Genomic DNA, 15451 nt, shown 5'->3' with positions numbered 1-15451 from the left:
GGGGCCTGGTGTCCTCAGCTCTGGCCCTCCAAGCTCACCTGATCTTATCTCTGAAGCTGCTTCAGTGTGGCCGTGTTTTAGACCGCCCCTGGCAGGCCACTGAAGGCGTCTCTGGGCTGTGCCAGGCAGCATGTCCTAAATCCAATCTCTCAGCAATGATCTTCCCAGCTCGGCAGCTTCTGTGCAAGTTCAAGTCTGGATTTTAAAACAGGTGACCTCCCTGGCATGCTCAGGCTCCTGGCAGTGCTGAGCAGCTGAGATAAAACAAATGATCAGATGCCTACCTGCAAGCTGGGCAGGATTAAGAACAATGTACAATCACTCCCCCTCCAAATGCCTACATATAGTCAAACTCAGTGTATTTATGAAAATGAATTCTAAAACCATCAGTTCCTGGGGCTTTCTTGCCACCAATACCTCCCCTCTAATCATGCCCAGAACCCAGACAGCCCCACAAGCAGAGGGGTACCAGACTCTCACCTCTGTGTACCGGTGTCAGAGAGAACCCCCCTTGGCACTGACACACACTTCAATTCTTGTCCTGGGACATCTTGTTAAAGCCTGCCTGGAACCCAGCACCTTCGGAGAGTGAATCTTGCCTTAGTCTGTGGGATAACTGACAAAATTGCCTGAGGATAGAGGCTCGTGGGGGATAGTGTTGCATCAGAAAACTCCATTTTATCTCCCCGCTCTTTATTTTTCATCAGAGAGAAGATGAACAACCATGGGGGCTAGGGCCCTTGGGATTGGAATTATCCTGGGAGATACAGTTTTCCACTCTAAGTTCCAGGAAAGTGGAAAGCAATGCGGTGGATAATTGAACTTTCCACAGAATCTAAGTTCAAACAACTGTGTCAGATAATTCAGAAGTCCTTCTTTCACCCTGACCGAGTGGGTCAGCTGGCTGGAGCCCTGTCCTGTACACCAAAAGGCTGTGGGTTCAATCCCCATTCTGGGCATGTCTGGCAGGCAACAGATGGATGCCTCTCTCTCACATCAATGTTTCTATATCTCTCCCCTCCTTTCTCTCTCTCTAAAATCAATGAATGTGTCCTCAGGTGAGGATTCTTTAAAAAAGTCCTTTATCTTCTTGTGAGAAAAAGGGATGTGAGGTTTTGGGGTTTTTGTTTTTGTGTGTGTGTGTGTGTGTGTTTTGTTTTGTTTTTGTTTTTTTAGCATGGACACATATGCGCAACATAAAATAACATTACTGATCCTCAGAGACTGTCTTCTGAATGAAAAATTGCCAAAAATAACCCAGCCTCCTTAGGCTACCTATTTTGAGTGACTGCCTTCTCAAATCCATATTTATTTTTTTGAATAGGTTTTATTACATAGAGGGCATGAGGCTCAGTCTTTCTTGGCTGCTGCCTCACTCAAGGCTGCAAGGACATTGCCCAACTCCTGTTTCTTCCTCTTGGTACGGATGTGTGTCCCCACCCTTTTCTTGATGAACTTCAGGGCCCTCTTGTCCTTAGAGACCTTGAGCAGCTCCATGGTGTGCCGCTTGTAGGGGGCAAAGCCACACACCTCTCAGATCTTGTTCCGCACGAATTGGTGTGCTGGGTGAGGTGTCCGAGACAGCTGTGCCTCAGCTTGCTCCCGTTCCTTGTCACTTTGTGGCCCTTGTTGAGGCCCACAGCCATGGGGTAGTGAAGAGCCACGGCTGCTGTTCCTCAGTGGCAGCTGTGGCAGAAGGGTCAAATCCATGTTCTCTGAGGGTGCTCACAGAACTCATGTATGCAAGAGAAATCAGAAAAGCATTGAAGGCATCGATGCCCATGAGGACCTTGGCAAGGTCACTGAAGAAATGGAAAGGGTCTCAGTGTGTGTCCCTGGATGGCATATCGTCAAATGAAATGATGGGGGAGAAAGCCCAGGTCCCTGGCACCAACGGGTGTGAATCACAGCCCTGCCAAACACAATTTTCTGCCCAAGGTTGTGGATACACACCTACCCTCTAGACTGCCTCCAGCACTCAGTACATCTAAGTGCTGATCAGCTTAGCCTTCGATTTGGAAAAATGCAACATCTGTGAAGCCCGATACAACAGGGTGCCTGTATATCTGAGTCAGTACTCTCTACAGTTTCAGACATCTGCTGAGGGTCTTGGAACGTATTCCCCTGGATAAGGGGGCATTGCTGTTTTTGTTTGTATAGTTCCATGAATCTGCCTGTGCCTCACGGGTGAGGACACCAAGTCAGGGAAAGAGACAGAGAGAGCTGTCCATCTATAGATCTTAGTCCCTGTGTCAAACAAGGAAGGAAGAGAGATGTATGAAGTTTGAAAGGGAAAGTTTCCTTTCAAGGGCTCGGGGAGAATAACTGTCCAAGGTGAAGACAGCTCAGAGCAGAGCTGGCTGCCGTCTGGGCTGGGGGCAGGTGCATGCTAGAGGACTGCACAGAAGGTCAAGGCCCTTGGGCCCAAACCTGTACCCAGACTGCAGGAAGCAGGTGAGACAAGGGGTTGGGCAAGGAAGACCTTTAATCTGCCTCCACAGGCTGGAGTCTGATGTGATGCTCTGACCCTAGGAGGGGGCAGAGCACTCCTCTGACCCCATTAGCTTCCACGCCCAACAACAAAGGAACCTTGGCGAAGCTTGTAAAGTATTTAAATTCTCAACATAAATCATACTTCAACCTAGCATCCCACTGGAGTCCAGGCAGGAGGTAGTCGTGGGGGATGGTTTTCTCCTCTAATCTGTCAGAGAGAGATCCAGCATCAGACAATTTAACTCTGTGGGAAATTGACTTTAATCTAACAGTACTGTGGAGTGTTGTAAGATGTGACTAGATGCACTGCCAGGAGCAACTGCAGGAGGTTCAGAGCAGGACGTATGAGGGAGATTTTTTTTCTTAAAGATTTTACTTATTGATCTGTTGCTCCTCGTATGCCCCAACCAGGGAACTGGCCTGCAACCTAGGCATGTACCCCAACCAGAAATCTAACCAGCGACCTTTCCTCAGTCCACGGATCCACGACAGCCAGGGCTGTATGAGTGATTTTAATGAAAACATGTTTTAAGTGTACCTGGGATGCTTTTTCACTGAGGTATAATGGATGTGTAGCATTGCATTAGTTTCAAGCATACAGCATAGTTCAGTATTTGTACAAATTGCAAAGTGATCACCATAGCAAGTCTAGTTAGCATGGGTCACTATGTAGTCACAGAATTTTTTCTGTACACTGCATCTCGGGACTTGTTTATTTTATAACTGCACTTGAACTTGTTTAAGCAGGTGTGGCAAAGCCCACAGACCTGGAAATGGCTGCCATCGAGGAGGGTTTTATCCCAGACGTGGGTGGCAAGGTGTGCCCTTTGGGCCACTCGGGGAAGCCCCGGGGGTCGGGCAGGAGCAGAGGGAGCGAGAGGAAGGAATGGGCGCGGCAGGGTTAACAGCTTAGGGTTGGCCAATTTGAATAATTTTGGCAGGCTCTGGGGCAACGGTTCCTTAGCCTTGTACAATCTGGTCCTGGGGTGACGCAGGCAGGTGGATAACGGCCTGAAGTGTAACGGCCCATTAGGGAGGTGGTGGGGGGTAAGGGCTGCTTTGCGTATGAGGGCGTGCTCCGGGCGAGTTGTCAGCTTTCCTCTAGAGCTCAGTTTGTGTCTCCAGGATCCACAATAGGTGCTGAAACATCAAGAAATAAAGAAAATAAAAAGTCACGACTAATGCAGAATACTAGTGCAGATTCCATAACTGCTGACTGTGATGAAAGGAGGAAGCGGTATGTCGACCGCGGCTTCAGCACCGTGGAAATGAAGCTGCAGGCCCGCTAGAGCTCCGCACGCGCGTGCAGGGTACGTACATGCATTCCGGATCTTTTCTTTGTCTGTTAGTAAATTTAGCTAATCCTGTACATATAACTTGGTGTGTTCTTTAGGTCTTGATTTTTGTTTCCCCAACTCGTCCCAGTGACCAGACAGTGAGTCTGGGTATACGGAGTCTTGTCTTTATCTTCGACCTTCCTGGAACAATTTCTCCCCAGGATGGTGGAAACACAGTCTGTGGGAAGTAGTTGGAAGAACCTGTTACCCAACATCAGACAGACAAAGATTCTGAGCTGGGAGTCACACAGAAGCCAATGGTGCTGTGTAAAAACGAGTGGACATTGCTGCTGTGCTGCCCTCGGAGACAGACCCCCAGGAAAGGCTGTTGGGTGAGTGGACCTCAGGCAGACCATCCAAACTGAGAAGTTATCTGTTTTTACGTTTGATCACAAGAAGGAAAAGAGGGTGATAAAAGCCCTTTACCCCATTAGTATATATACTAATGTGTATATATACAGATATATATCCAAATTATCCATATATGTTATATACATAATGCTTAGCAGTTATATAGCAGTTTAATTTTGCAAAGAATATTTTACACCCCTTACAACATTTTTGCCTTTTATTGTGAAACAGAATGCACACGGAAAAATGCATAAACATATGTTTATGGATAATTATTATGTAACCATGACAATGAGTAGTCACACAACGAAGGTCCACACACCTACAATGCAGGCACGATGAGAGATGTCTGTCAGACCAGGAGCCCATGTGTTTCTCTCATCGCATGGGCTGATTCTCCGGAGTTTGCTATCAGCCTGGAGCTCTGGGAACCACTTCCACGCTCTCTCCGGTGCGCCATCCTCCCTTCACCTCAGCGTGTTCACCTACCCAGAAGTTCTCCAAATGCTGGCATTTAGGGAGTTTTATGCAGGTTGCATCCCCTATGCTTGATTGATTAAATCACTGGTGATTAACCACATCTTCAACCCCGTTCCCCTCCCCAGAGGTCATGCGGGTGAGGCTGAAAGTTCCAACTCACATTGCACCTGAGTCTTTCTAGTGCCCACGGCCGTCCTGAAGCTTCCTCGGGCCCCTAGCCAGCAGTCACCGCCCCAGCCTGCCGAAACACAAAACACTCGTGGCTCTGGAAAGGCTAAGGATTTTAGGAGCTGAGTGTCAAGAACTAGGGACACAATGAGAGCATCTCACACCTGTCCGAATGGCTATTATCAAAAAAAGAATAAAACAAGAAATGACAGTGATGTTGAGGGTGTGGAGAACAGGGAGCCCTTGAGCACAGTTAGGATTGTAAATTGATTCAGTTACCACAGAAAACAGGATGGAGGTTCCTCAAAGAGTTCGAAGAACTACCACATGATTCAGCAATTCTACTTCTGGGTGTTCAAAGAAAACAAAAACACTAATTTGAACAAAAATTTCATTGTAGCGTTATTTATAATAGCCAAGATATGGAAACAACCTTGACGTTCATCAGTGGATGAGTGAATAAAGAAGATGTGGTACATACATACAATATTACTCAGAAATAAAAAGAATAAAAGTTACCATTTGCAACAACATGGGTGGACCCTGAGGGTATTGCGCTGCATGAAATGAGTCAGACAGACAAAGAAAGACAAACACTTTATGATTTTACTTATATGTGGAATCTAAACACAGCACAAAACAAAACAAATTAACAAACTAAACCAAACCAAACTCACAGCTACAGAGAACAGATTAGTGTTTGCCAGAGGGGAAGGGTTGAAGGCTGTATGAACTGGGTGCAGGAGCTCAAGAAGTACAAACTTCCAGATATAAAATCAATAAGCCCCAAGGATGTAGTGTAAAATCTGATGACTATAATTAATAACAACATATTTCAAATTTGAAAGTTGCTAAGAAAGTAAATCTTAAAAGTTTTCTATGCAAGAAAAAATGTACACAACTTGGAGTGAGGACAGATCATAACTGGCAGTGTGGTGACCGTTTCGCAATGCATATACGCACTGAATCACTGTGGGGTACACGTGAAATGGATGCAATGCTGCATGTCAGTTACATTTCAATTAAAAGAAGAACCAGGAACAAAGACCAAAGAGCAAATGTTTATGTTTTATTACATCACAGGGAGGAACATCTTAATGTCAGACTGCCTGGCTTGGATCTCCAGGACAATGGGACTGGGGTTGAACTTGATTGAGAAGAGAAGTGCAACTCTCCAGTTTGGCCAGAAGACCCTGGACACTTCTGTTGTCCAAGAGAAACCACTCAGCAAGACCCACTGCAGTTTACCCTTTTTCTGGGAAACCTCCAGCTGCCCTTACCCAGGCCACATCCCTGGATTCCTACTCTGGGCTCCTTCAGCTTCTGCCTTGCTCTGACCTTCCCTTGACCCCAAGGGGTTGAGAGCATCTGCATCCTGCCCTTGGAGGGTTTTAGTCAGGGGAGGGAAGGTTGGAACTGCCTAAGATGGGAAGGGGGCAGGCAGAGCAGGCAGGAGGGCGAGACTAAGACACAGCCAAAGCAGAAAATGCCCTCCCAGGCTCAGCTTCAGTATCCCTGCTGGGAAGGTGGTCCATCTTCCTTCATGGGTCTCCTGCAGTCTAGTTCTGACCCCGAGGATGTGGGGTGTCTATACCCGGCTCTGCCTCTCCCAAGACTGAGGGCTCCTTCAGTGCTGGGTGATGGCAGGGTTTCGGGGCCTCAGATCACGACAGAGTTCCTTAGCCAGGGCTCAGTGAAGACTTGATGGAAGGATGAAGGAAGGAGGGAGGGAAGGAGAAAAGGAGAGTGGAAGGATGAAAGGAGAAAAGGAAAGAGGGAGGGAGGGAAGGAAGGGAAGAAGGAAAGACAGAAGGGAGGGAGAAAGGAGGGAGAGGGAAGGGAGGGAGGAAGTTATGAAGTTAGGAAGGAAGAGTTCCCAGGGTCCCTGCTGCCCTCCTTGGATGTGGAGGACCTCACATCCCACATGCCCATGCTCCTGGGAGAAGCTTGTGGGAACCCACCCCTGGGAGGATACCTGCAGAGATAAAACTCCCCCTCTACTGCTAGCCCTGGCCAGGCTGCAGGCAGGCTCCCCGCAGAGAGCAAGGCAAGCAGTGCGTCTGTTTCCAGGGTCATTTTCCAGGAGCAGGTGACAAGAGCTGCACGAGTTGGAAGGGAGAGGACATTTGAACCATGGCAAACTGGGGCAGAGGGAGGCCCTAGCTGAGAAACGAACGTGGGGATAGAGCGGGCAGAGAGGGGAGCCTGTGGCCCCAGCATCTGGCCCAGGCTGGGTGAGCTGGTCTGAGCTCCTGGTCCCACACTGAGTCCCACACTGAGTCCATCTATGGCTGCCTCCTTCCCCCAAAGCAGCCCCAGTGTCCATGCCCAGGCAGGGAGTGGTCTCCATACCAGGTTAGGGGAGAGGGCAGTTTTGAGCTGGAAGGGTCACACTGGGTGTGTCATACATGTGTGTGTGCTCCTGTGTGCATCACCTGTGTGCGCTTCTGAGTTGCACTGAGGGTGTTTGTACATGTGTAGTTGTGTGTGTCTGTGGTTGTTTCCTGTGGCTACTATAGCAAAGTATCACAAACCAGGCAGCTTAAAACACCAGAAACATATCCCCTCCCAACCAAGGTGTCCACAGGGCCACACTCCCTCTGAAGGTTCTAGTGGATGATACTTCCTTGTTTCTTCCAGCTTCTGGTGGCCTTCAGTGGCCCTTGGTTTGTGACTGTGGTGCATTATACTGTGCTGGGAACTCCTATTTTTTCCTAATTTTTAACCCTGTGCTATGTTTGTGAGAACCATTCATATTGCTATGTAAGGTCTGCTTTCCCCTTAACTTGTTTAGGGCTTCATGGTGCATCCCCATCACATTTTATTTCTCTACTCCCACAGATAGTGGGGTGTCTCTCAGATTGTCCCCAACTCTTTGCCAACACAGATGGTGCTGAAACGAACATTCTTGACTGTGTCCCCTCACTGTGTGATGTTTCATTCAGGTGTTTGCAGGACTGAGGGTACGAGTTCCCTTCATTTGGCCACCAGGCACTGCTAGGAGGACTAAGTCCACTCATCTTCACATCTGGGCCAACCCATCACAGAACCCAGCTTTCTGATTTTTGCTGCTCTGACAGGTGTAACTGACAGGTGGTACCACGTTGCTGCCTTCACTCCCTGCTCGCCGGCTGCATTTCTTCTGCCCCTCACCTGAGCCCGCCCTCTGCCCACTTCCTCTCCCAGTTCCAGTCTTTTCCCCCTCAGTCTGCAGACATTCCTTGTGGAGTCTACACATCGGTCTCCTCGTGGTGTTTTCCCAGTGTTATTGAGGTACACATAATAAACAAAAGCCTGCACATATTTAAGGTGTACATTTTCACAGGTCTGGAAATACACCTATGTTTGTGATGCCATAACCACAATCAAGATAAGAAGTGTGTCCTCAGCTCCAAAGGTTTCTCGTGTCCCTCTACTTTTTGTGTGGTAATAACACTTAACATAAGACCTACATCCTTAACAAGTTTTTTAGTTGAAATATATTTGACATATAACCACGTAAATTTAAAGTGTACATCTTAATTTAGTACATTTGTATATTGTAATGTGATTATTATTGTGGTGGTAGGACCTTTGTCAGGTCACATAACTAGCATTTCTTTTATATGGTGAGAATAATTAAAATCTAGCCTCTTAGCAAGCCTGATGATTACAATATAACACTGTTGTCTATGTTCTTAACAGGCTTTTAAGTGTGCATTAACATTGTTAACTACGGGCCCTATAGTGTACAATAGATCTCTAGGACTTATTTAACTTTGCAAATATGTTCTTGTTCTCTGTCCTCTGTTAACATTGTCCGCGATGTTCTTTGTTAATATGATTTCTAATTTTTAATTTTTATTTTTAAATCTTACCCAAGGACATATTTATTGAATTTAGAGAGAAAGGAAGGAAGAGAGACACAGACATCGACATAAGAAACATCCATCAGTTGCCTCCTGTGCACCCCGAGCCCACAGCCTTTGGTGTGTGGGACCAGGACAGCCATTTGGCCAGGGCAAGATTGGTAATTTTGATGCAATGGAATTAATTTATTTATAGTTTGTGGCCTTTTCTTTTTAAAGAACTCATTTCCTGTTCTTAGATCACAAAGATCCCACTGCACTTTTTTTTTATTAGCTGTATTTTCATCTTTCAATTAGGTTATTAATCCATCTTGAACCTCTCTAATTAAAAGTCCAATTTTGTTTTTATATATAGAAAGAGATACTCTCCTCTACAGCATCTCTGGACAATTTGTCATTTTCTGATTTATCTGTGACGTGGCCTTAACCATATTTGAATGGCTTCATGTCTGAAGCGTCCACTGGTCTGCCTGTTCTTGCAATAACCTTACACCACTTTATTTCCAAGCTTCTGAGGAATTCTCAGACTCTCAGAAGGCAGTTCCCACCACCTCCTCCCACTCTTCATTTCAAGGTTGACTTAGTTATTCATGGCTGGTTATCTTTTCATAGAATTTTAGAATATGTTTACCATGGATTTTTTGAGAATATTACATTGACTGTAGAAACACTGTCTTTCCATTTCATCCACTTATTTATATCATCTGCCATGTTTTCTATTAATTAGAGGTTTCATTGTTCTCTGTGGAGGTCTTGTGTATACTTATTTAAATTAATTGTAGATACTTGATAGATTTTGTGTTACTTTGGATGGTACCTTGTTCTTTAAAACTTCTTTTTTAACTAATTTTAAACTTAAAAAATGTTACAAAACCAATACCAACAATTTTTGTGCCCCTCACTCAATGTCCTGAAACATCAGCATCTGACAGAATGCCAGTGCGCAGACCGGAACCGGGAAGTGAGCGCCGGCACAACCGGCACAGCCAGCTGCAGCTCCTGCTGTAGTCTGTCCAGTCTTCCCACCAGTATCCTTTTTCTGTTCCAGGGCACAACCCATTTCATGTAGTTGTTTCAGCTTTTCACTATCATTCTGTTCTTGGCCTTTCTCAGTTTTCTGTTTGGCCCAGAGTCTAGTGAGTAGTACGTTGCTCTGACACTGTCAAAAGGCTCAACCCAAGATTGTGCCCCACGTGCGTGGGAACGTCCAGTCTCCTCTTCTTACCCGTTCCCAGTCTCAGTTCTGCGTGGTCAGGCAGCCCGGGTCTTCGCAACAGTGGCATTTGGAAATTTACCTAGACTTCCTTTACGGCTGCACACAGGTCCTTTTTGGTGAAAGTCCCATGTTCTTACTGTTTTTTTTTTTTGTCTATTTGTTTTGGGTTTTTTTTTTTAGTGTACTTATTTGGTTTAGCAAATAGGAGCATATGCATAGTTTTGTGTTTGTACATGTTAAATATACATGTATATGTATATATTAGCTATTTTTATTAATATATATTTATATTTAGCTCAGGTATTAAATAAAATGATGGAATTAAGTACAAAACAACAGTAATTACCAAGAAGATACATGTATTAAATGAACCAGTTAAAAGAGAGATACAATCATAGATTACTACACTTTAAGAGGATCCAGTTCTGACCAGCCCTGGCCATTCATGCCTGTCCTCAATCTTAACTTCCATTGTTTATTGCAGGTGCTGTGAAGGTGCCTTATATGTTTATTTTATTTAATCCTCATAACAACCTGGACTGCTAAGGGTTATCAAGACCAAGTTCCTTTAAGGGATGAGAAAACTAAAGATCAAAAAGATTTTGGAACCAACCCAATGTTGTTGCTGAAGCAGTGTTTTAAAACAAAAATTTTTTAAAGGAGGTGTTTTAAAAAAATTTTATTTTTGATTTTAGAGGAAGGGAAAGGGAGGGAGAAAGAGAGGGAAACATCAATGTGAGAGAGAAACAGCAATTGGCTGCCTCCCGTAATAAGTGCCTGACGGGGGACAGAACCTGCAGCCCAGGTATGTGCCCTGACAGGGAATCCAACTGGTGACCTTTTGGTTTGCGGGACGATGCCCAGCTAACTGAGCCACACTGGCTGGGGCTCAACATTTTTTAACTAATGTGGATAACATGCAGAGTTTTGTATGAGAAGAAAATAGCTACCACTTACTGCAGAAGCCGTGCAGGTGGCTCGGAGTTCAGGCATATTTAGGCACAGCGATCACAGGATCTGCATTATCCTTTCAAAGGCAAACTCTAACCAGCACCAGATTTTCCCAATTCAAAAAATTTTATTAAAGATCCCACCATGTGGTGCAGCCACTATGGAAAACAGCATGGAGGTTCCTCAAAAATTAAAAGTGAAACTACTTTATGACCCAGTGATTCCACTTCTGGGTATATATCTTAAAAACTCAAAACACTAATTTGAAAGAATATATACACCCCTATGTTCATTGCACTGTTATTTACAATAGCCAAGATTTGGAAGCAGCCCAAGTGTCCATCAATAAATGAGTGGATAAAAAAGCTGTGGTACATAATATTATTCAACCATAAAAAAATGGGTGGACCTAGAGGGTGTTATGCTAAGTGAAATAAGTCTGTCAGAGAAAGACAAATACCATATGATTTCACTACATGTAGAATCTAAAGAATGATATAAACAAACAAACGAAACAGGAACAGACTCACAGATGCAGAGAACAGACCGGTGCCGGAGTGGAGACGGCGTGGGGGGACTGGGTGAAGAAGGTGAGCAGATTGAGAAATGCAGTTGGTCATTACAGAACAGTCATGGGGATGTAAAGTACAGCACAGAAAACAGTCCATAATATTGTGATAACTATGTGTGGTGCCAGGCAGGTGCTGGAAATATCAGGGGACACTTTGTAAAGTACATGACTATCAACCACTATGGTGTACACCTGAAACTAATACAAAATAATATAAAATGTAATTGAAAAAATAATTTTAAAAATAATTCATTAAAAAATAAAAGATCCCACCATAATAATTTTTTAAAAGACTGAATTGTTGCTTTCTTTTAAAATTTTCATTCCTATTCAGAAAAATAGCTGAAAGCAATGAAAAATTCTAAAGTGTGGACTCTGTAACTGCAGAACCAGCTCAAACCGGCCCTATCCTGTTTCTAACAAGACCCGGGGACCAAAGTTTAAACTTTGGATACGCCACTCAGCATAACCCTTGTGAACCTCAGCTGCTCCCCCCACAGAGACAAACAACCGGACCCTGACCTGAACCTGTCCAGGGAGGACTCTTTCAGAGGCAAAGGGTCCGCTGTCCAGGAAGATCTGGTGCTGAAAACGCTTAAATCCTGTCCCCCACCCTGGATCCAGGAAACAGATTGGAGCCTTCCCTCCTGTCTCCTTGCCAGCTGAATGCACATGCAAAAGCTTTCTCTTCTCCTGAGCCTCTGACATAGTCCTAGTTCCTGCGCACGCTGGGCAGCAAACCCTTGCTCATCAACAACTCCACCCAGGTGTGGCTGAATAGAGACCCTGAGTTCCTACCACTGGAGTTTAAAAATAGTAGTAATAGTAATTATTATTATTTATTCATTGAATTCTTACTATGTGCCAGGACTTGTGGTAAGCATTTTAAATGCATGATCGTATTTAAATCTCAAGTGGCTCCATGAAGCACAGCCCATTATTATGAACGTCGTTTGCAGATAAACTCACCATGACTTGGAGAGGTGAAGGAGCTCCTCAGGGAAGTCCTCCCAGGTCGAGCTCACTAGAGACCTCGGGTTTCTACCTGCTGAGGTCTTTCTCTCTCCCATGCCAGGTGTGACCGCCATGCTGGGGCTAAACCACACCTTCGTGTCTGAATTCATCCTCATCGGCTTCTCTGCCTTCTCTCACCTTCAGCTGATGTTCTTCCTGCTGTTCCTGCTGATGTACCTGTTCACACTGCTGGGGAACCTGCTCATCATGGCCACCATCTGGGCCGAGCGCAGCCTCCACACGCCCATGTACCTCTTCCTGTGCGCCCTCTCTGTCTCCGAGATCCTCTACACCTTCACCATCATCCCACGCATGCTGGCCGACCTGCTCTCCACCCACCACTCCATTGCCCTCCAGGCCTGTGCCAGCCAGATGTTCTTCTCCTTCACATTTGGCTTCACCCACTCCTTCCTGCTCACGGTCATGGGCTATGACCGCTACGTGGCCATCTGCCACCCCCTGCGCTACAACGTGCTCATGAGTCCCCGTGGCTGTGCCTGCCTGGTGTCCTGGTCTTGGGTAGGTGGCTTGGTTATGGGGCTGGTGGTGACAATGGCCATTTTTCACCTCACCTTCTGTGGACCCAATGAGATCCACCATTTTTTTTGCCATGTGCCACCTCTTGTGAAGTTGGCCTGTGGTGATAATGTACCAGATGTGGCCAAGGGTGTGGGCCTGGTGTGCATCACAGCCCTGCTGGGCTGCTGTCTCCTCATCCTCCTCTCCTACGCCTCCATCGTAGTTGCCGTCTTGAGGATCTCCTCTGCTGAGGGCCGCCACAGGGCCTTCTCCACGTGCACATCCCACCTCACTGTGGTGGTCGTGCACTATGGCTTCGCCTCTGTGATCTACCTCAAGTCCAAGGGTCCCCAGTCTCTGGAAGGAGACACCCTGATGGGCGTCACCTACACAGTCCTCACACCCTTCCTCAGCCCCATTATCTTCAGCCTTAGGAACAAGGAGCTGAAGAACACCATGAAAAAGAACTTCCTCAGCAAGCCCTTTCTGCTGAGCTCCTGAAGTGGCTGGTTTCACAGCAGGGGATGTGGTGGGTGAAGACATTCCAGTCTTCCATCTATAAAATGTGTAGAATTATGCTCCACTGGTGATGACTCCTGTATGCAAACTCCCCTACCTGCACCCTTGGCAAGTGCTCTGTAAGCTCCCTCCTTTCCCCCAGTCTGTCTGACCTCATTTCTCCTGGATTCACTGGGTCATGACCTCCCCAATATTGATCTTGTGTGACATATTTCTGTTTCCTGTGCCTGAGAGTGGCCTGGAGGAAAGGATGCCCACATCGTGGTGTTGGGAGACTTATGTTCATGGCTTATTTTGAATGAGTGAGTGAGGGATGCTTGCTGTGCCCAAAAAGACAGGGACATAAACAGTGACAGTGATTTGGCGCCTCCTGTGTACCAAGCATCATGTTCTGTGCTTCAGACACATCATTCCCTCTCATTCTGACTATTGTCTTGAGAAAAGGAAAGCATTTTTATAGTGAAATTATTTTTTATTTTAGTTCTTCACATTTTTGCAGGAAGGGTGTTTCCTCCTAGGAGGGGCCTCTGTTGACTGAGCTGTATAACAGGTCTCTGGGTGCAAAGCACAAAGAGAAAGGGGGGACCTGAATGTCTCCTTGGGAGAAAAGACATGTGTAGAGAGATGAGCTGAGAGCATAGGAGAAGAGTGAGAAAGTGGTAGCTGAGTTAAGGGAAAGGGAAGGGACAGGAAGAAAAACACGATTCCTGGCAATGGACCCAGACCCAGTGCTGGTGAAGACATGGGAGGAAAAAGCAGGGACATGAATGAGCAGTTTATAAGGTTGCCCGTAGAGTGTCTGATACAAATCTCCTTCCCCAACTCCCTTGAAATCCTCAATAAAATGTCATTTCTCTTTCATGTGTTGGGAGTCATGTATGTTGGGCAGATGTACCTGCAGGCTGGGCCCTACCTCAAGGGAGGTGCTCAGGCAGGTCAGGTAGCCCCTGTGGTCACACCCCATTTAAAAATGAGGAGATGGACACAGTGAGGTTTGGGACTTTCCCAGGGTCATGGAGCCAGTGAGGAGCGGGAATGCAGTATGAAATTGGCCAGGTGAGTCCTCTTTGGCAGCAAGTCTCTAACTTGAGGGCACATCAGAGTTACCAGAGGGGCTGGTTAAGTCACAGTCTGCGGGGTCTCACCCAGAGTGTCCAATTCAGTAGGTCTGGGAGGGGCTCTAGAATCTGATACTCTAGCACAGATGCTGCTGGAGGTGGTCTGGGGATGACGCATTGGGAACACTGCTCTACAGAATCTATAGCTCAAAATAAAGCCGGATATTTGGATTGGAGACAGAAGTAACCCCCTTCCTTCCTTCTTCCATCCTTCCCTCCTTCCTTCTTTCCTTCCTTATTAATGGTTATGATGATAACAGCTTCCGTTTTTTTGAGCATTTATCATTAGCTAAGTATGGTCTTTTTAAAATAGCATTACTAAGCTATAATTCACATACTGTATAATCCACCCACTTAAAAAGGTATGTAATCACCACCACAGTCAATTTAGAACATTTCCATTATCTCCAAAAGAAGCCCTATAACCTTTAGCTATCATCCCTCTTTCCCCCTTTCCTTTGGCCCTAAGCAACCACTAATCTATCGTCTCTACAGATTTGCATTTTCTGGACATTTTGTGTAAATGGAATCACATATTTAACCCCTTCGTGTCTGGCTTCTTTTACTTAACATAATGTTTTTGAGGTCTATCCATGTTGTAGCCTGTATCAGTTCTCTCATTCCTTGTTATGGCCAAGTAATATTCCATTGTTTAGAATTACTGTATTTTTGTTTATTTACTCACCTGTCGGTAGAGATTAGGATTATTTCCACCTTTAGCTATCATGAGTGTTGCTACTATAAACATTCTAGTCTTTGCCTGGACACATGTTTTCACTTTGGGGCACATTCCTACCCCCCAGTGGGGTTAATGAGTCCTGGGTAGCTCTGTGTTTGATCACTTGAGGAACTAACGACTGTTTTCC

At 45.8% G+C, this 15451-nt stretch overlaps 2 protein-coding genes across 2 annotated transcripts; one reads left to right on the top strand and one right to left on the bottom strand.

Moving 5' to 3' along the window:
- Window positions 1-1350: 1350 nt before the first annotated feature.
- On the bottom strand, window positions 1351-4695 carry LOC114503722 (60S ribosomal protein L36-like). The gene is given in 3 exon segments (XM_036034490.1): window positions 1351-1556; window positions 1559-1675; window positions 4671-4695. Coding segments are annotated over 3 exon segments (348 nt in total).
- A 7058-nt stretch (window positions 4696-11753) lies between these two features.
- LOC114504172 (olfactory receptor 10H1-like) lies at window positions 11754-15390 on the top strand. The gene has a single exon (XM_036032486.1). It carries the CDS (start codon window positions 12484-12486, stop codon window positions 13447-13449), a length of 966 nt encoding a protein of 321 aa, XP_035888379.1. The 5' UTR covers window positions 11754-12483; the 3' UTR covers window positions 13450-15390.
- The last annotated feature ends 61 nt before the right edge of the window (window positions 15391-15451 follow it).

Source organism: Phyllostomus discolor, chromosome 8 (genome assembly GCF_004126475.2).
Source record: "Phyllostomus discolor isolate MPI-MPIP mPhyDis1 chromosome 8, mPhyDis1.pri.v3, whole genome shotgun sequence".
In the NCBI taxonomy this organism is placed as follows: Eukaryota; Metazoa; Chordata; class Mammalia; order Chiroptera; family Phyllostomidae; genus Phyllostomus; species Phyllostomus discolor.
Note: the sequence above shows the minus strand (reverse complement) of the source record. Positions and strands in the feature narration are given on the sequence as shown.